We start from the raw sequence: 21,785 nt of genomic DNA on the forward strand, positions 1-21,785 counted from the left end.
TATCCTCACATTTCCTTCCCCCCTTGGTAACAGAATAATTTACGCTGAAGATGGCAGCTCACCTGGTGGACAAAAGCAGCCGTCTACACAGTGATCTTCACAGACATGAGATCTTTCAGAGTTAGTACATGTATTTGCACAAGGTGATCCACATTCTTGATATTGCATACCCAAAGAGCATGATATTGCTGAAATAAGAACAGTAAGACCAGGTCAGTTCTCCACCCAGCATGCTGGTCATAAAATAAGCTGGGCAGAGTATTATTATCAGTAATATGTATCATGTTCTTCATTAGACTTGCAACATGCCAGTCTAATTGAAAGAACTCTCAGCAGTTAACGAAGATACATGAGACAAGACATCCACGATAACAGGGCAATTGCACCTTAATCATCAACATCATCACAATATCCCACCCAAAATCAACAAACAGGAAAAATTCACACAGCAGTCGCTCATACTACAAAAACTCTGTGGAAGAGCTTGGTTTTCAGCATTATTTGAAAACAGAGGATTGGCCTGATCTCTGCCAGAAGATTGCTTGATGCTGTAATGGAAAAATAGCACCCAGTGTTTCAGTCTCCCTTATTTTATGGGGAGAACCAATATAGTTTCTCTTGATACAATCAATCCAGGTTGAAGAATGGAGTTCTGAGAATTTATTGGTGCCAAAAATATAAGTCTTAATACAGCAAAACCAGCACTTCATTTTGCACTTGGAAGCCTACTTGAAGCCAATGCAGGGGTCAAAGCACAGGTATAATGCTTACTGGGGAAATGTGTCAGGTTAACAGGTGGGCCACTATATTTTATAAACTATCAGCATTTGGATAGTCTCCCCAAGTACAACACATTGCAGTAATATAGGATGCAACCTCAAGTAGCAACTGCCATTCATAATTAATTGTTTTGAATGAAATGCATTATGTTTTCAGAAATCATTTTTAAATTAAAGTGGCTACACAGCACATCCTACCACCTGTCTCTTGTTTTTTTGCATATATTTCATGTTCTTTATTTATGGTCTATGAATGCTAGCCAAATAGTTTATAATTTATATACATCCATTCTTGTTTTTTGATGGACACACAACAGGGAAGATATCTGTTCTGGGTTTTTCTCTCCTTTTCCTTTGATGCTTCATTGTTCAAGACTTCTTGAAAGCAGAAACAATGTAAGCAAGAACATGATTCCTCGGTGATTGATAACCCAGTTCAGTTGTTTCTCATCTTAGCTGAATAACTGAGCAGAAAAAAACAGAGCGTGCCACACACAAGCACATATCCAATTGTTCATCCAGTTGCTTTCTTCATCTCATTGCTTAAAGAACGGTGCTAATATGTTTTAGTATTTTTGAAGATTGATTCATTTTGTAGTCTTTGTGACTTTCCCAATTCCTTTGAACTGTATATTGTCTGGGAAGGTAAGACTTGCACCTTCTCTGACCCTTCAAGCTGTTCATAACTCTATAACTAGTACAGGGATCTGTGAATGTAATGTTTTATTTGTAACGTCATATTTATTTATTGTTTTCTGTTGCATTAGAAATCTATTCACACACACACACACACACACACACACACACACACACACACACACACACACACACACACACACACACACATATATATATATATATATATATATATATATATATATATATATATATATATATATATATATAGTTTTGGCAGCACCTTTTCATTTCCATATTTTCAACTAGAAAACGAATCTGAATCCAGAATCCTGAAAAGTCTAGAGCAGGAGTGTCAAACTGGAGGCCTGTGGGCCAAATGCATCATGTGCAGGTCACACCCACCCCAGCTCCGCTAAGGGGAAAAAACGTCATGAAATGTCACATGATGGCAATGGGATGCTGTGAGTTTGGCAGCTGTGGTCCACAGGGAGAGATTAGACTCAAATTATTTTGGTCACTTGTTTGGCAGAAATTTACACTTACGGCATAGTTCTGGACTTCTCCAGTTTTGAGGTCGGCCACCAGCATGAGCACATTGTCGAGAGTATTCAGTGAAAGTGTAACAGAGACAGGAGGATTTTTCAACTTCATCACAGAGACACAAGTCATGTACACAAGCATCAATGTAGCTTTCCACACCAACAATACCATTACATTCAGAAAATGCAGAACCAGTTAGTATTTTCTGACAAATATCCTAGATGGAAAAACAAAAGGCAAAAGATTTTATGACACAATTTCCTTCTAAAATGGGGGGCTTTCCCTTTTTTTAAAAAAAAAGCCCCCATTTTTCATGCTTATAGCATAGGTTAGGTCACTATATTTTACACAGTAACATAAGCCCTTCCTCCAAAGTTAGATTCCAACCTAAGATGTCAGACCCCAAAACAAGATCAATATATGGTAATTCTTCCAAGCTGAGTTGTTTATTATTTCACACATAGGCAAAATCTTGCCAGACTGAGCACGCTACTATCTGTATCTGCAATATACTCTGTGAACTATTAAGGCAGAGCTGTCTTCACTCGCTTCTTCTCATTCATAACATCTGGACTGATTTTGCCTCTTATTCCTCTGGAATGCATCCCTTCCCTACTGGAAATTCAGCTCCTCTCTACCTTCCATCACACAATATTATAATAATATAGCTGTGGAGCAGATTGAAAGAGAATCAATTATTTTCAAGAAAATGGCAACTAATAAATTCTAAATGTAAGATTCTAGAATCCTTTTGCAAATCAGACAAATGCAAAGCAGAAGAATAAGAAAAAAAATTCTCACGTATTCATTAGTGCAATTTTTCTGAGAAGGAGGTAGAGGATCATCACAAGCTTCTGTTGGACTAGACACCTTCCATTGATTCCCAAACTGGAAGTCTGTTATGGGGGTATCTTCAAAAAATAAAGTCATAATAGAGATTTGTAAGCTAGTAGTACCTCTGTCTAAGATTTCCTTTCAGGAAAGCCATATCAAATTAGCTATGAAAGTTGATCAAGATCTAAACATTTGTGCTTCCAGAAAAGCAAAAATAATCTAAATCCAATCCCCAAGTAGTTAAAGAGTTATTTCCTGTTTGTAGCACTTCAACTTTCATACATGAGAGAGAATATATATTTTTCATATAAAATTATATTGACGTAGACCTCTCAGAATCTGTCTATACGTAAAGTATGAGGTGGTATAATAAGGGGAGATGGGGAAACTGAAAAGACACTCTTGAGTTCAGGTTAATTCCTGGTAATTACGTAGACAATGTGCAGTTTTTCTTGACAACACTATAGTGTACTTTGCCACTGGATAACATGGGATTTTGTTTGTTTGTTTAACTTTTCAGTACAATCTATGACCCTGATATTGTGGTTAAAGAGGAAAAAAAATCTTTAGTCCCAAATGTCATACAGTTGCATCTTTCAAACTTAAAATAATAAAATATCTACGTATTATTTTGAAGTCACAAATGATTTGATATTCCTAAATCAGAGAACAAGGTGATTAAATTACTGTTTCTAAGTTTGAGGTCATTTAAAGTTTAAGAACTTCTTTGCTTTGTGAATATGGAACTTAATATTCATCCAATGTCCAAAGATGTAAAAAATGAAGAATGACAGGCGTGAGACAAAATTACCAGGCTGCTAATATGAATGATCAAAATATTGAGGGAAAAAAGGTTTGTTTGTTTTTTGCTATTCCACCATATTGAAAAATCGGGATTATGAAAAACTACAGTATGGTTCTGTAGCATTCGTTGAATAAAGAGGGGTAAACTGTGATAAATAAATGCAATAAGTCCTTTTTTATATACTTACTCTCAAAATAAAATTCTTTGTACTTTGGCATGCCGTTGAAATCTCCACAAAGTCCACAGGTCTGATTGGCATATTTTTTATCAAGTTCCAGCTGAAATTACATATGAAAAGGTTAATAACATGTAATAGATTAACTCTCTCTAATCAATATTGGAAATTCAAGACAATGCCTGCACTGGATAAACCAAAATAGCGTCTATCAAAGTTGTGTTTCAACAATCCAAAGTGAATTTATTGGATAGAAATTTGGGATTTTCTTTGTGAGTCCCAAGCTCAATATTATTCATAACAACCTACTTTTCATTGTATTAGTCCTAACAAAAGCAACTCCTTTGTATCCCTTATCATTTCTGTAATTTTGAGGAAGGAAACACCCCCAAACCCCAAATTTGCAAGTCAGGTTACAACCTATGAAACTAATAAATTAGCAGACAATGAAAATTTGAGAATACAGACCTGTGTATATGTTAAATATATAATCTAAATGTGCTTTCATCTTTAAAAATTGAAACAAAATGTCAGGTGTAGAAACATGCTTGGTAGCTTACTTCAGTGTGAAAGGGTTTTTAAATAAAGGATCATTATCTAGGACCGTTATTGGCAACATAATAGTTACATACAGCTATATATAAGAGCATGTGAAGGAACATTCATTGTCTTTATAGCTAATCTGAGAAGGTTAAAGGAGGAACAAGTATTACTTTGGTATTTGTGTTTCTGCTCAATGTCTTATTTTATTGCATTTATATCCTACTTTTTCCCTGAGAACTCCAGCTGTTATATAGAGAATCATTCCTTAAGCTTATCCCATAATAACAATTTGTAAGATAGATCAACCACAGAGGAAGAATGATTGCCTCATTCATTTAATCTCCATGTTTCAATGGAGATTAAACCTGGGACTCCCCAGTTGAAGTCTTAATTTAATTATTATATTACCTTTGTTTGCCAATTGATTAATTCTTAATTTGAGCCATCTCTCTGCTTGATACATTAAACTTGAACTTAGATGTAGAGTTATGATTCCAGCTTAGCCATCTCTTTTCATTATTACCCAATTGGGATGCTGAAATGAAGCTCCTTTAATCACCGAGGGAGAAAATTTCAGTGTATAACTGCTACTTTTCAGAGGATCTCCTTGCAAATGAACTTGACTTTTGAATTTTAATGATCATATCTGTATTGAGAGGGATGATCTGTGACATATGTGGTTGCAAGTCATGGGTAGCCTTAATTATGTGTCATAAGCAAAGCCTTGCCCCAGTAAGCAGCTAGTGTTATTTTCAATGGTTGTGCAATGCGATTATTGTCCACTTAGCTCTGGATTTTAGAACTCTGAATCAAGCATAAAGATGGCTTAAATTCAGTTGTCTCTCTCTCTCTCTATGTCTCTCTATGTGTGAAGTGAGCTCTAGAAGTGAGAGTGATCAAAAATCACAGAATGAGGGAAGTGTGCTAGAGAGAAAAACAGAAAACTGAGAATGGCTTAGAGTATTTTGGAAGAAGTTGGCATCTGAAACTAGATTCCATCCATCCATCCCTATTTTGTTACAGCGCACATTTATGTTCTCCATCATTATATACTTACCATTAGACTGTCTTGTTTATTCCACATTAGAGCTAAACCATTTTTACTATTCACTTTGATATAGTTGAGAAAATTCTCTATTTCAAATCCAGGTCCATTGTAAGGTAACTGAATCCTGATAAAAATGCATTGGAAATACAGAGTGGTCATTTATGTCACAATATTTCTACATGCCTCATTTTTGGGGGGCTGGAATTTTAGGGATGCAGTATTTACTCAAGTCTGGTTTCATTTTTTTAAAAAGGGCGGCTTTGGTGCCTTGATGATGTTTTGTATTATTGTTAATATAAAAGATATGGGCAGAACAGGCAAATAGTAGTTCAAACAGCCACCATTGTCTTTAGATCTATCCGCTAGTGCCAGATGGCCTCAACTTCTGTTCTACTTCCTACTTTCTAAGGATACTTTTTCATATTACATTGAGTGCTCCTGACTATTTCTGCTAGGTCGTTGGCTATTTTGAAGAGGCAGGAATGCCCTTCAACAGAGTCACTACTTATTCTGGCTTGTAATATTTTTAGAACTATACTTTAATGCAAGTGCTGTGATAATACTCAGTTATGAATGACTAGAAAAACAATACAATAATGCAGTGACAGGCTTGATAATAAACTCATGGAGAAACCTAACAAGTCGAGGGATGAAAAAATAGTAATTAAGAAAGTTTCTGCCTTCATTCAAATCAGCAGCTATTTATAAAGCGAGTGCAGGTAGTCCTTGACATACAGCCATTTGTTTAGTGACAATTCAAAGTTACAACAGCACTGAAAAAGTGACCCCTTTTTTCCATAGTTATGATCATTGCAGCGTCCCTAAGGCCATGTGATCAAAATTCAGATGCTTGGCAACTGGCATGTATTTATGACAGTTGCAGTTTCCCGAGGTCATGTGATCACCTTTTGTGATCTTCTGAGAAGTAAAGGGAAGCCATTCGCTTTAATGATCACATGGTTCACTTAACAACTACAGTGATTCGTTTAACAACTATGGCGAGGAGGATCGAAAAATGGGGCAAAACTCATTTAACAACTACCTTGCTTAGCAATGGAAATTTTGGAATCAACTGTGGTTGTAAGTCGAGGTCTACCTCTACACCAACAATTGCACCATTACAACATTCATTGTACAGATTGCTCTAAAATCTGTAAGGCAGTAAGAAAAGATTACCGTATTTTTTGGACTATAAGACGCACCTTTTTGTCTCCCAAAAGGGGGTGAAAATGTCTGTGCTTCTTATAGACCAAATATTGCTGAAGCCCTACTCCACCCGCTGGCCATTTTTTGGGCTTTGCGCATCCTGTTTTCAGGGCTTTTTCCGGCCCATTTTCAGGGGCCATTTTTGGGCCCATTTTTGAGGCTTTTCTTGACCTGTTTTTGAGGTTTTTTCAGGCCATTTTTGAGGTTTTCCCAGGCTGTTTTGAGGCTTTTTTCAGGCCGTTCGTTTTGGGAAAAAATGGCTTCAAAAAAGCCTTGAAAATCAAAGCTTTCTATTCCTTTCCAAATCTATATAACACCACAGTAATTTGTTTTTGTCATCTCCTATTGGTTAGAAGAACAGTTTCTGTTGGATAATTGCTTCTAGTCATTATCTAGCCTCTTCAGATTATTTGGTCACATAGCTATCAACTCACCTAAGGATTGCAACCCTTCCTATATTTAAAACCCACAACAGAAAAGAAAGGTAATCTAATGAGATGATGTAAATATTTGGACTTCTTTTCTTCCACATGTATACTAACTTCTTATCATGGTATTCTGCTTGTTTCTTTACTCATGTTCCAAAAGTTAGAAGCAACAGACACTGATCAGAAAAATCTAACTTTTCTTCATGACTGTTTGAAATAATGCCATTTAGGATGTCCTCAAATCCTGTACTCATCTGCAAGTGTTTTGACATTACAAACATCTGCATCTTCAGTCATGTTTGGTGATAGTTGTCAATACTAACCATGATGATGACAGAATATGCATATGTGTTATCACAATACTTCTTCTGCCCTTTTGCATTTATGGCCTAGCGTTGAATACAAATATGTATAGGCTGAGTTTGTGTCACAATGCATGATTTCCCCTCTCTTACCCATCTCTTGTGGATGCCTATGTCTGTAGTCCGTACTTCTACATGAAAATTTTGAGAAATACAACATTCGGAGTATGTTGTGAATTCTAGATGAGAATCTCCACAAAACATAACTATTCAGCATGCAGAACTAAGGCCTTACCTGGGGTGGACTGCTGTGGGTTTGCACGTGTTTGGGCGATCCTCTAGCTAGGATTCTTCCCAGTTCGGTGAACCTGCAAATCCCACCCCTGGCTGGCCCCACCCACCCCACCCTGCCCCTCCCAGGAGTCTCCATACAGCCCGTTTTGGATGCTAGGTAGGTACAGGGCCTGCATGGAGGCTCATGGAGGGCGAAAAACAGTCCCACTTCTGGAAGTTCCAGACGTGAGACTGTTTCTGGCCTCCGGAGTCCAGAGGGAGGCCATTTTCACCCTTCTGGAGGCTCGAGGAAAGCCTCCTTAGCTTGGGGAGGGTGCAGGAGGGAAACTAGGCCACACCCACCCAGCAACCATGGTGCAGGAGAGCAACTAGGCCACACCCACCCAGCAACCGGGTTGAGAAATGTGAAGCCCACCCCTGGACTTACCGTTTGTCATTTACCAAAATTTGATCCTTTTCCATTTTAAAATATGTTCCAGCCAGCATCACAGTGATATAGCTAATTGTGGTGGTGTTCCCCTCTGTTTGGCGTCTAATTTGTATGTTGAAGTCCTCAAATGATTCAGTGCAATGGTAGGCAAATATGTAATTGCAGACTCCAGGAAAATTATAGATGTCGCCATCAAATGTCTTGAAGTGAAAGGCACCCCATGTGCTGCAGACCTGTCCATTATGGATGGCTGCGAAGAGGATGGAAATAATTAATATATACATATCAATACATACACCATTATTACATTTTGTTTGGGGTGGATAAATAGCTAAATAGAGGGCATAGAGCTTAAACATTTAGACAGGGAAGAACTTTGCAGCGTTTGGCTCCTTCTCCATTTTTGCTCTGGTGATTCCTTCTTTCGTGTTCTTGACTTAGAAATGGAGTAATAGTAGTTCTGGATTTTCTCTAGGCCTGGGTCCCCTACTCTAATGTCTTCCCAAGTGTGATGAACATATTCTGCTATTATGGTGGAGAAAGCTCTTCTAGAGGAAAACCAGCCTGGAGGAAGCTGAGTAATTGTGGAGCAATCACGAAGCGAATCCACAAGATTAAAATTACTGCCTCATTCTTGTGTATCAACTGGAGTAAACCATTATTAGACACTTAGTAACATGAGTTTCCTAAACTGCAAACAAACAAGCTCAGCAGTAGTAAAAAAAAAAAAAAAAAGCCTTGTGCCTTTACCAGACTACAACAGAGAGCTCTCTGCATCATGATAGATTTAAAATGGGTTGCAAAGGTCTGTAAATACAGCTAAGCAGATTGCTATTGTTGTGGAAACAAGATCAGAATAAAGCTAGACAAGACCTTGGAACTCTACTGGCCCAACCCTCTGCTCAAGCAGGAAACCTTATACCACTTCAGACAGGTGGCTGTCCAGTCTTTTCTTAAAAACCTCCAGTGATGAAGCAGCCACAACTTCTGAAGACAAGCTGTTCCATTGGTTAATTGTCCTCACTGTTAGGAAGTTTTTCCTTACTTCCAGGTTGCTTCTCTCCTTGATTAGTTTTCATCCATTGTTTCTTGCTTTGCCTTCTGGTGCTTTGGAAAATAAGTTGACCCCCTCTTCTTTGTGGCAGCCCCTCAAATAGTGGAATACTGCTATCATGTCACCCCTAGTCCTCCACTTCTCCAGACTAGGTACACCCAAATGCTGCAACCGTTCTTCATATGTTTTTGTCTCCAGTCTTTTAATTATCCACTTTGCTCTTTTTCCAAAGTTTCAACATCTTTTTGGTAATGTAGTTACCAAAACTGGATGCAGTATTCCAGATGTGGTCTTACTAAGGTTTTATAAAGAGCAGTACTAATACTTCATTTGATTTTGATTCTATGGGAAATAAGAGAAATAGGATCCTTAAAAATAGTATAGAGCAAATGGGTGGCCGGGTGGGGTGGGGTAAGTTGGTTTGTTTCAGATCCGTGATCCGTGATAGAGAAGAGACTAAGGACACTGAAGCTAGTTACCCAGTACCCAATGAAAGAAAATTACATTAGTGAAAAAAACCATATTGGGCACACTGGGTATTGTCTACATACATTATGCCACTAGGCTTGAAATGTTGGACCTGGACAACCTAGAACTACGCTGCCTATGGTCTGACCTAAGCTTAGTACACAAAATTGTCTGCTACAATGTCCTACCTGTCAATGACTACTTCAACTTCAACCCCAATAATACATGGGCAAACAATAAATACAAACTCAAAATAAACTGCTCCAAACTTGATTGCAGAAAATACGACTTCAGCAACAGAGTGGTCAGTGCCTGGAATGCACTGCCTGACTCTGTTATTACATCCTCAAACCCCCAAAACTTTAATCTTAAACTGTCTACCTTGGGCCTCACCCCATTCCTAAGAGGTATGTAAGGGGGCATGCATTAAGCGCACCAACGTGCCTACTATCCCTGTCCTACTGTTCCCATTTATTTGTATGCATTTCTTATGTACATACTTATACCTGCTTATACTTATATGTTTATGTGTTATATTCACACTTATACTTGTTTTCTCATACATGCTTGACAAACCAAATAAAATAAAAATAAATAGATGTCTTTCTTGAAAATTCAGTGTACTCAGGATTGCTTCATAGTATTTATCACTAGTTTATGTGTTCAATATTGACTAATGGTCTACTTCCTTTTGGGTTATAGCATTGTTTACCATATTTATGTCATTTGCTTCAAAAAAAAATTTTGAAGTAAGAAAAACATTGTTGTGCCCTCATTTTTGACTGCCTGAACAAATCCCTGCAGTTTTCTTGGCAAGATTTGAAAAGTAGCTTGCCCTTGGCTTCTTCCTAGGGCTGAGAGGGAGTGACTGGCTCATGGTCATGAACTGGCTCCATGTCTTAAGGCAGAACTAGAATTCACAGTCTTCTGGTTTTTAGCCTGTTGACTTAAACTACACTAAAGTATACTAAAATAATTCCCCACCCCAAATCTGGTTAGATGAAAAGCAGACTAAAGAATCACAGCAGCAAATGGAATAATACAGACATAGTAAAATTCAGAATGTAAAATCAGCAGCAACACAACCAAAATAAAATCCTTGAACAAATAAAATAATTTAAGCTGTTACTAAAATTTCTAAGGATAGCTGCCAGACATAATGATTTATGGAATTATTTCCAAATCTGCTGAGATATTTGGTGTTACATATCTGCTGAATTATCCATCAATCTGTGTTCAGATGGTCCTTGACTCACAACAATTCATTTAGTGACCATTTGAAGTTACAATGGCACTGGAAAAAGTGACTTATGACCATTTCTTCATACCTATGACTGCTGCAACATCCCCGGGATCACATGATCAAAATTTGGATGCTTGGCAATTGACTCATATTTATGATGGTTGCAGTGTCCCAGGGTCATGGGATTACCTTTTGCAACCTTCTGGCAAGTCAAAGTCAACCAGATTCATTTAACAACTGTGTTATTAATTTATCAACTACAGGGATTCATTTAACAAATGTGGCAAGAAAACTTGTAAAATGGGGCAAAACTCACTTAACAAATTTCTCACTTAGCAACATAAATTTGGGATTCAGTTGTGGTCGTAGGTCGAGGGCTAGCTACCATCAGATGCTATATTAATATGGTTGGCTCCATGACTAAATTTCATAGATCAGAGCTATCAAACCTGCAGCCCATGGGCCGGATATGTGTCACATGCTGACCATGTCCAGTTTAGCGAAGGAGAAAAAAGTCATGATACGTCACATGATGGTGCCATGATGATGCAAGTTTGACACCCCTGTCATAGATACAAGAACATTTCATTTTAGTCGCTTACATGACATAACAGACACTTTTTTCAATGGTGGGATGATGGTAACTCTTTCAGGTACATCTTCTGCACTTGAAGCTACAAAGAAAAGAAGAACATTTGCTTAGTTGTGTGCACACATACAGCAGAAGCAGTCAAACAAGGGTTTGATAAAAATTATGTCATACAGAGCCTGAATTTTTCATTGTTTTCCCCCTTTTTAGTTGCATGACTAAAATTCAGTTTATGCCTCTTTTATTTTGTTTTCCTGCTAAAATTGAACACATGTATCTCCTTTTATTGAGAAATTAATGATAGATTTCAATGGTTTCAATACAAGTGATTGGATATTCACAAAAAAGGATGTCAAGACCTATCTCCCATTTGCTGGTCTCTGCCCTATTCCTTCATCATGTATCCTCAAGACATACTGGCTTTCTAAACCCAATTTTAGTGACTCCCCATACAGTTATGTGGAAGCTTTCTGTTGCACATAAAATAGAGAAAAACAGGTCATTTGAAAAGATTGCAGAGATTCTTGAGATCCTCCAACTTGGATTACCGGTAATTGATACAGTATAACATCTAACTTAAATGAAAAAATATTTTACATGGACATAATCTAACATTGAGCACTGCAACTGATAGAATCAAGGATTAAAGTTGGAAATTAATGACAATCAATGTGGCTGATTGAAATGAATAATTTCTTCATTCATTTCTGTTTTATATAGTCAAAGGCTTCATAAATTGATGGTATAACAGGATATGTAATTCAATTCAGGGGAGAGGGGCAGTAACTATCAGATGCTTTATGGGATGCAGCAGAACAGGTCTTCTTAGTCTTTGAAAAACAACCAAGTGGAAAACATTTCAGTCTAAATTCAAATAAAAAAATTGATTCACATCCATTTGCTATTAAAAAGGTTGTGGGTCATCTCTTTATATCAGCTACAAAAAAATACGGAAAACTGACTCTTTGTTCCTATCTGGTGGCTATCCAGGTTTTGTAATCCAGATAAAAGATGAGGTCAGATGCAAAAACATGGGTGTCTGAACAACTGAGTCTCATTCCATCTCTCCATTTATATAATTAAGGAGAACGAATAACTTTTTCTTTTTCAACAATATCCAAGCTTTTGATAGGAGAATTAATCTCCTTAAAAACAGCAACCAACATATAAAGAATATACTGTATACTCATGTCTACCAAACTGCACAGGGTTATTGTTTAGATAAAGGGAAGCAGTTAGTGTTATTTTTCTTTGAAGGTTAGTTATTTAAAAATGAAATGGTTCAAGATCTTCTTCTTAGGCCAAAAATGCCTCACTCATTCCAATCTCTTCAAATAAGTAGCATAGCTCAAAATATTCTTTGAATGTTAACTTTCCAAATTCTATATAGGCTTTACAAATTAATGAAGGCACAGGAATAACTTAAAAAGGTCTTTCTTCTGAAAGGTTTTTAAACAAGAATATACAGTAAACTTCATCAATACAAACTAATTATTTTGATAAGAAACTTCGGTTGAGGATGAAATAACTTTTGGAGAGAGGTTTATACTTTTATAAGATTAGATTTAATCTTCAAAGCCTACTTCACAGACATGTCATTAAGCGTGTTATACTTCAGGCTGCATCAAATTAAAAGGCTTCCTTCAATGAAGATACATTAAATATTTAGTTTAAATAGTACTAACTGTTGGGGAAGGAACTTGCTGAAATTGAAAAATCCATGTAATTTACAAATCGAATGAACTGTGTTTTTCAAAACCAATTATATATTTAATTGCTTTTTAAAAATAAATATACCACAAAAATGAAAGGGTTCTTTTACCTTTCTGTTGGATACAGCAGATCACCAGAATTACAACCCATAATGGTATCCTAGGTCCTCTACCAAACCCCATCTTGAATGGGCTTGATAGCAATGTGTGTGCAACCAGCCTCTGACCAGCAGGACCAAGTCACCTGAACTCTTAAACTCTTATATAGTGGGATATTTGGGCTATTTTTCCATGCAACTAACAAGGTGGAGCTGTCAGAGGTAAATAGAGGATGCTCTTCCATTTCCTTGATGGTTAGCCAAGAATGTTTGCTTTTGGTGAGGTGTATTGTTTTTTGTCAAAGTTCCATCTAGTAAGGGAAATCAGAAACGAATAACCAACAGGTAAGAATCCTTCTTTGGCCAAAAAAAAAAAAAAAAAAAAAAGCACTTGAAGATCCTGGAAAAAAAACATAAGCTCAAGGATCTTTTGACCAGAACATGATTCAAACAGACTATTATTTAAGGTTCTGGATATTGCTAAGTATTGTTGTTAAGCATTGATTAAATGGGGATTATAGAAAAGAAGTAACATTTTTATTATTTTGAGCCAACATCTCAGCACTAGGGGTGCTTGCTTGTATGCATTCAGGACTGATGAGGCTTGAAAGGTGAACTACAAAACTCATTTGATTTCTCCTAATACATTGCAGATAGAGGCACTGAGTAAGGATCACAACAGAAATGCCATGCTGCAGTGGCCTTTCTGCTCATTAGATTCAGACCGGTATCACTATTTGAAAAAAATAGTTTGATTGGATAGTGAAAAAAAATGTTTTACTAATAAAGGAGAATATTTGTAACTCAGGGTTGAAATGAGGAGTCCTTGGTGCTCTCTGAACGTGCTTGTTTTCTCGCAAACATTTCAATACCCTAACTAGGTAAGTCATCATCACTGCTAATCTGTGAAAAAAAGTTTGCTTGAATAGTGAGAACCTAACAAGTGAGGATCAGAGAGTTATTGAGAAATAGGCCTGTTCCATAACATAGCTCTGTGTACACCGTAGTAGACTGCTTTAAATTAATGATGGAATATGTTTCTACTGGAAATCAGGAAACATGAGAGGAAACAGAAATAGCTCTGCCACCATGATTGAGAGTCTGGCAATGGTGGGGAGTTTTTACAATGGCTTTGTGTAAAAGTGGGCTTTTATAGAGTAGACTTTGGCTACTGACCATGGTTATTTGAGGTTATTAACGTTTTATATGTACATATATTGGTTTTTAAGTTGTTTTTTTAATTGGATTATTGTTTCAGCTGTTGTAAGTCACCCAGAGTCACTAAATGAGATGAGCAGCCATACAAATTGAATAAACAAACAAATAGCAAATAAAAGTGACAAATGGTTATGCTCAGTCTTGAAATGAAAAGTATAATTTGAGGCTAGATGTGAAGCCTTGGACTGGGAGTCAGTCTCTAAAATAAATCCATCTATGGAATGATAATGTAGAGCACATAGTTTTTCAGCATGACTGATAGAAAAACTAAACTCCCTGTTGCTTTGATACATGCTTCTTCAAGAGGCTGATTTGCTTCTATTTGTTGGCACCCATATTACTAGCTAAGCTTCTGTGTTGTCATGAATGTTCATTTATATTGTAAGTACTTACATTAATCCAAATGACAGTGGAGCTAAATTGTGCAATGCCTGGCAGAAAAAAAAGCCATAGATATCAAGAAGAGGGGGATTAAATTTACAGCTTTGTATACATGTAGAATTTTCTGATTAACCATCATTTATTGTTGCACTATAGAAACATATAATGATCAGCTTTGCATATTGCCCTGACTTTTAGTTTTAGCTATTTGTTTTCTTTACTGAAAGGACAAGACCACGAGGTTCACTATAATAAGAAATGGTAAATGTGAGCACTTCTACTACATAGTCTTAATACCAAAGCAAAGTTTACAAGCAGGAAGAAAACTCATAATTTGAGAACAAAGTTGTTTGAGAATCAAATGTATTTGATTAAATAGACAAGCACACAGTTACTCTAAAACTTCTGCAGAGTTGCTTCTCTGATATTATTTATTGACATGTTTTTAAAGAGTTTATTTTCTACTGTCTATAAAATTATGTTCTTATCTTGAAATTCATTTCTAGAATGGTTCTCCCCTCCTTCTATTCTTCCCTTCCCATCTTTTAAATACTTGTTTTTTTTCTTAACGTGTTGTTTTCAGAAACAATATGTAACACTGGGCAGTGTTGAGCTTCAGGGTTTAGTGACTATGGTCTATATATCAGATTTCCTGATCTTTCACCAGTGATTGTGGCTTGCACCTTTAAGAAATATCAGGAAATCTGTTGTATAGACCACAGCTACTAAACCAGAAGCTCAACATAACCCAAAGATACTGGCTATGAAATCCTAGTATAACATATAAAATCCCAGTATAACATATAACAATGCTTACATTCTGTCTTTCACAATCTAGATTCTTCTACATAGGAAGGAAGAAGTACAGATTCCACTACCCTCAATTAGGATCTAACATAATGGCTACACAATAGGAGATTTGGTTCAACATATATATAAAAGGCTCAGGAATGGCAAAACCCGAAGTATGATGATCAAACAGATTGAGATGTCTTAAAATGTATTTTGGACACTATTCAGGGTACCTGTCAGCTCATATAACTTTGGTTGCATGTGTATTTTTTCTGTTGATAATGTAAATTGGGATAATGGTGAAAATGCCTATTAAACATATATGCAACAAAATTATACGCCTTTCATTTAAAAATGAATTAATGATTTTTTAAATATTTGTTACATTTCCTAGATAGATCATTCTTATCAACATTTCATGTGCTGATGTTTTTATTTTTTGAAATAATATCTTCTACAAATCTTTTTCAGGGGAGTAAAAGTTCCCTTCAACTGCAATTGTATTGTGTCATTAATCATCTTGTCCATAACCCCAGTATTGTTGATTAGGACATTGTTTAAAGTTAATTTGGAATGTTTACAAGTCCAATTTTTGTTTGGGAAACATTTCTCACTGAAAAAAAGGAAGATAGAAAAATAAAAATAAAATAAAAATGAACATTGGAAGGAAGGAAACATTGTAGAACGAACAAGAGATGTTGGCAGATCCCAGCCTATTAATCATGAATTGAAAAAGGTCAATTATATCCACACTGCTCCACATATTTGTCAAAAGGATTAAATGAACACAATAATCAGCTGCCACAGTATTTTCATCCTCTGGCGTTGCATGTTTTTTGCTCTGTCAACATGGATATTTAAACAATAAATATCCAGGAGAATGTTTCTGATAGAAAGAAGGAAATGCTTATTATTTGTAAGAAACTGATGAATGGCAAAATTCCCCTTCATACTTTCCTAATCCTGTGATTAAAAATGATCTTGTAGGAGAATCTCATAGGGAAATAAATAAAAGTTGCTTGAAGAGCTGTTTTTCTCTCACTGAGAACAATTGAACACAATGACTTCTATCAATAGTGTGCACTTTATTTAGAATAAATCACTGTAATTGTAGATCTTTAAGAAGGACTGTATGGGGGCATGGGAGGGACAATGAAAAGTCTTTTACTAAGGCTGAAATCTATCCCAGTAGTTTCTTAAATAATTTGAAATCTTTTGGTAACAAAACAATTAGGATAATTCTATACAACTGTTTTTTAAATAAACCCTTTTATTGACGTTTGGATATACAACCTTCTGAACACATAAAACACATGATAGTCAGGATGATCTGTCCAAATCCTCACTCTGTCCCACTGGATAATAAATTAAGACCATCTAAAATGCCGAAAAAGAGAGTAGGAAAGAAAAAGAATTATCCAGAATGTCTCATCAGACAATAGGCTATAGAAGGGAAAGAATAAGGAAGACATACAAAGTAGCACTCCCAAGTGGTGTAGAAAAATTAAGCTATATAGTACTGAAAGTATTTGGAAGTTATATTGTTTGTTTCAGCTGAAACAGGAAGCCACTGGACTTTCATTAAAGAGCATAATATCAAATCAAGTTTATTAGGAGAAAATACATCCTTGAGATTTCCTAATCCTAGATTATTCATTACTTAAAATCTAAATCTTCATTTAAGACCAGAAACAGAAATTGTCTGAAGAAATCTATCTCAAATTATAACAGAATAACAGAGTTGGAAATGACTTTGGAGATCTTCTAGTCCAATCCTGCTCACAAGGGAGACATAGCAGGTGTACAGCGTCTTCTAAAATTCTTGGCTTCTGCAAGAGAAGCAGGTGACAGCAGTAGCCAGTAGACTCTGGGTAAAGCAATGGTTTTCAGCTTTGACAACTTTTAAGCTATGAGGACTTCAACTCCCAGCACATTTTAAAGGTGGCAAGGTTAAGAAAGACAGATCTAGACTGTTATAAATATGTTGACTATTGTATTGATGCAGGATCTCAGGCAATACGTTCCTTCAGGTTGATCCAGAATCATAGACTGTAAAAACAATATGCTAGTGTCTTGAAAGGTGATTTGATTACATGACATTATATTCAGTAGTGGGATTCAAAATTTTTTACTACCTGCTCTGTGGGTGTGACTTGGTAGATGTGGCATGGCATGGCTTGGTGGGCGTGGTTTGGTGGGCATGGCAGGGGAAGGGTACTGTAAAATCTCCATTCCCTCCCCACTCCAGGAGAAGGTTACTCCAAAATCCCCATTCCCTCCCAATCAGCTGGGACTCGGGAGGCAGAGAATAGATGGGAGAGGGGTCAGTCAGAGGTGATATTTACCGGTTCTCCAAACTACTCAAAATTTCTGCTACCGGTTCTCCAGAACTGGTCAGAACCTGCTGAATACCACCTCTGATTACAATAAAAAAATGTTCCCATAGCTATACTTACAAAAATAATTTCCTCATTAATTTCTCTGGAAACAGATCCACAAGGTCCACTCACTGTTAACAACTGGGTACAGAGTTGACTTTCATTTTCATTTTTAAAGGAAAGGTAGCTACTTTTCAAAAAATATCTTAAAGTTGGGAAGATTAGATTTGGAAACCTTACAACACGGAAATATATGTAACAGAAAATGACATAAGAAATATTATAATAAGCTTTTTCCAATGCAAATAGTAGCCCTACCTAAAATAGGTGCCCCATTCTCTCATCATTCAAAACACTACCAAAGGCATACAGCTATGTATACATTTACAGTATATATGTAAATTACAAGCTAGTAGTAAATAAATACATTTTGGTATTGTGTTTCTGCTTCTTTCCATGACTGGTCAGATATAGTCTATGGGGTAATGGGTAAAGGAGGATCTGCATAATTAGTTTAATTACCCCTAATTGTATCAATAAGATAGTGTGACATGGTTATGGGTGCTGTTGGAAATACATTGATCATGCAGTTGAGAACTCTGTAAATAAAGTTCCTGCACTTAAGTCCCATCATTAATTTTACCTTCCTCTAACTGTGGTAGGATTAGAGCTCCCAGATTTCTTCTCCAGAAACACCTGTGAGGATATCAAGATTTCTTTTCTTTTTTCTTTTAAAGGCTAATTTAATGTTTCATCACTCTTTTCCTCTCTGACCTTTCCTGCCACAATTGCTTGTTTTCTTTTAAAGAAGTGTTTAATCACACTCTGCCACCACCCCATTATCTCCAAAGGGACAATTTGAAAGGGGAAAAAATAGAACTTCCATTTGAATTTGCTGAATATGTAAATTGCCTTAATGACCCCCTCAATGAACAGGACTTGCAACAGCAGTCAGGTTTCATCACTAGATTTCAATTAAATTCCTTTGTCCCTCATTTCTCCTCCAGCCTGAGACGGTAAATTGAGATCCTTTTTCTCAGATCATAATGTTTTCTGTTGCATGAACCCTTAAGCTATTACATTGCATCTTGTCTCCATTTTACACACCATTAAATACCATTATTTCTTTCTTTCCCTCTCTCTTTTCCCCCCCACAACAGCACTGGTAACCCTGTAATTGATGGCCCCCAATGAAAAGCTTCATACCAAATTTCCTTATTGCTTTACAATCACTCACATCAAAATACCCTTTTCCATTTGCCTAAGGTGCATCTATTTGGCTAAGGTTTGAACGAAATCTCAGTTGATCATTTAATCCATTGTAAATCTCAATCTTTCAAGTTCAATTGAGAAGCATGGCATATTGTTTGACTCTTCTGTGTATATAGACATTTTCTTTCTTTTACACAGGCAGGCATTGATCCTCTTGGCCATTAATTTTCGGGCAGAACAGGCAGAACAAAACACAATTAGACTACAGCTTGAAAACTCATCATTGTTAATTAATTAATTTTATTGATAAGCCATGTTTCTTAAAATGTACCCCATACACAGACTTTATAGATTTACCTGGTGAAGGCCAAGTGGGGACTAGAAATGTGACGTCATTTGGGATCAATGTGTCTTCTCTGACCTAAGGTAACCTTGTCTGTGCCTTCTCCTATTGACATTGTTGAGCTGTGTTCATTTTGGAAGCTTGTTGGACTTAGGATGGTTAAAGACTTAATCAGAGGGTCAACACGTTTCGATTCTTATTGTACAGTGTTATATGACCCTTGCCAAGCAGTACAGGATGTTTACCGTAGCTACTTTTGAATGACTGGTTAATTATTTACACATCCTAAGACAATATCTTCATGGTTCACAAAACATGAAAAATAGAATAAGGAAAAGTCAAAAACCTGGATTTCGTGGCTATAGATTTTTTTTAAAAAAAAATGTAACGATACCATAATTCAACAATATATCTATATACAGATATCAGTGTACATGAAAAGGCACCCAGTGCATCAATTCTCCAACTCCTGAAAACTTTGAATGAAAAATTATACACGTACACATGCACACGTGTGTGTATACACAGTGTATGTGTGTGTGTATCATACACAAACACCCAGACATAGACCCAGACCCAGACATACACACCACACAATTTTGTGTATGTCTCTCTGTGTGTGCCTGTGTCTATGTCTGTGTCTGTGTGTGTGTGTATGATTTGTGTGTGTGTGTGTGTGTGTGTGTGTGTGTGTGTGTGTGTTAAATGTTCAGTGTTCTTCAATGCCGGATACCCAGCTATCACAGTCAGAATCATGGTAAGGCTGTGTAAAATGTCTGATACAATGACATTGGTGAACTTTAAATAACAGTTTCCTCTAAAAAGATAATAATCTTAGATTACAGTATCTTCATTCTAAGAGAGTGGACTCACTGTGTAATAAACAGATAAACATGACTTTTTTCACAATTTTTTCTTAATTATATTCTTATCTGTAGTAGATTCCAATTAGTGTTTTGGTTTACCAAGGTTCGCAGAAGTAATAAAACAAATATGGTTGACTAGAATTAATCATAGAAATATGTAATATACATATCATAGGTGATATACATAGGTACATATTCCCAGATGATGAGAAGGAACACATTAATCTGTCTACTTTGTGGTAATGGCAAGGAAGGCAAATTGCTTCTTATTCCCCAATAGTTTTCAGCAGATCTTTTGAGTAAGAGAAAAAATGATTATAACATGAGAGCAATGCTGTAGTCTGGTCAGATTTGTGAGGCACTTTGAAACAAATGCTGCTGACAGGCTGACAGGACTTGGCAGTCAATCTCAGAGCTCCCAATTTTATTCAGTTAAGCTCATTTTATAGGATAGCACATGGCAGAAGTCTCACGGATACAATCTGGCTAGATAACGAATAGTCATCAAACAAAACTTTTGATTGTCTACTGTCAGGATGAGGATCAAAGTGCTTCTTTCAACTGTGATGTCCCCCCCCCCCCATCCTGTACTGTTTTGGTTTACTTTTCAAATACCCTGCATTCTATCAGTTGTATATCCCTTACATTTAACTTAATTGACTTGATTTAGGTGCTATCCAGTTGCAGAATGACTCTAGGACAAGGGTGTCAAACTGGTGGCCCACGGACCGAATGCGTAATATGCAGGCCATGCCAACCCCAGCTCCGCAAATGGGGGGAAAATCATGAAATGTCATGTGATGGCAACATGATGCAGTAAGTTTGATACCCGTTCTCTAGGCAATACCTATATTGATTAAATTAAAAAATTATATTAAATTAAATTAAATGTCTGAGAGTATCAGGTATTTTCCCTTCTCTCTTCTCATGGTTTTGAGCTTGCATAATTGCCAAAGCTTCTCATAAAGAATTCGATTCATGCTGATTCTTACAATCATTGACATAGTTTCAGACACATGTCCAGAGTAAAATCTCATATGATTTTTTTTTGAGGGGGGGGGAGCAATGCCTTTCAGGGATCTGAAGCTCCTTGTCATTAGTACACTGATGAGAACTAATAATATGTTTTTTTTTGTAGTCTGAATCATCTGTGAAAATAATGATACATTATTTTCATGAAGACCAATAAACTGAAGAGAAAGTGACAGAAAGCAGGGACCTTCCATGCATTTATTTTCATAAATTAATCATGCTTTTTGAGGTTATTGCAAATATTGTTATATTCACATGGACTACACCAACAGTCAAAGGAATGAACATAATGAAAGTAATGAAATTTGTAGAATAAAGAATTGAATACAATCAGGAGAGCAAAGTTTATTCAGTTACACATCCCACCATAGGTTTC

The 21,785-nt window shown here is 36.4% G+C and overlaps 1 protein-coding gene across 1 annotated transcript in view; it reads right to left on the minus strand.

Annotated features, from left to right (window-relative positions):
* The window catches only part of LOC309388656 (mucin-2-like), a gene marked incomplete at its 3' end in the record, with an annotated part of 39,806 nt that extends 26,269 nt beyond the window's left edge, over positions 1 to 13,537 (minus strand). The window contains exons 1-8 of the mRNA XM_081946157.1: positions 13,200 to 13,537; positions 11,391 to 11,462; positions 8,021 to 8,273; positions 5,373 to 5,487; positions 3,785 to 3,875; positions 2,760 to 2,869; positions 1,962 to 2,175; positions 63 to 188 (exon numbers count right to left, since the gene is read on the minus strand). Coding sequence (XP_081802283.1) covers positions 63 to 188; positions 1,962 to 2,175; positions 2,760 to 2,869; positions 3,785 to 3,875; positions 5,373 to 5,487; positions 8,021 to 8,273; positions 11,391 to 11,462; positions 13,200 to 13,272 — 1,054 coding nt within the window. The 5' untranslated portion in view covers positions 13,273 to 13,537. The remainder of the gene's footprint in view (positions 1 to 62; positions 189 to 1,961; positions 2,176 to 2,759; positions 2,870 to 3,784; positions 3,876 to 5,372; positions 5,488 to 8,020; positions 8,274 to 11,390; positions 11,463 to 13,199) is intronic.
* Between the last annotated feature and the right edge of the window lie 8,248 nt (positions 13,538 to 21,785).

The sequence above is a fragment of the Natrix helvetica genome (assembly GCF_964273705.1).
Source record: "Natrix helvetica genome assembly, chromosome: 1".
Lineage (NCBI taxonomy): Eukaryota > Metazoa > Chordata > Lepidosauria > Squamata > Natricidae > Natrix > Natrix helvetica.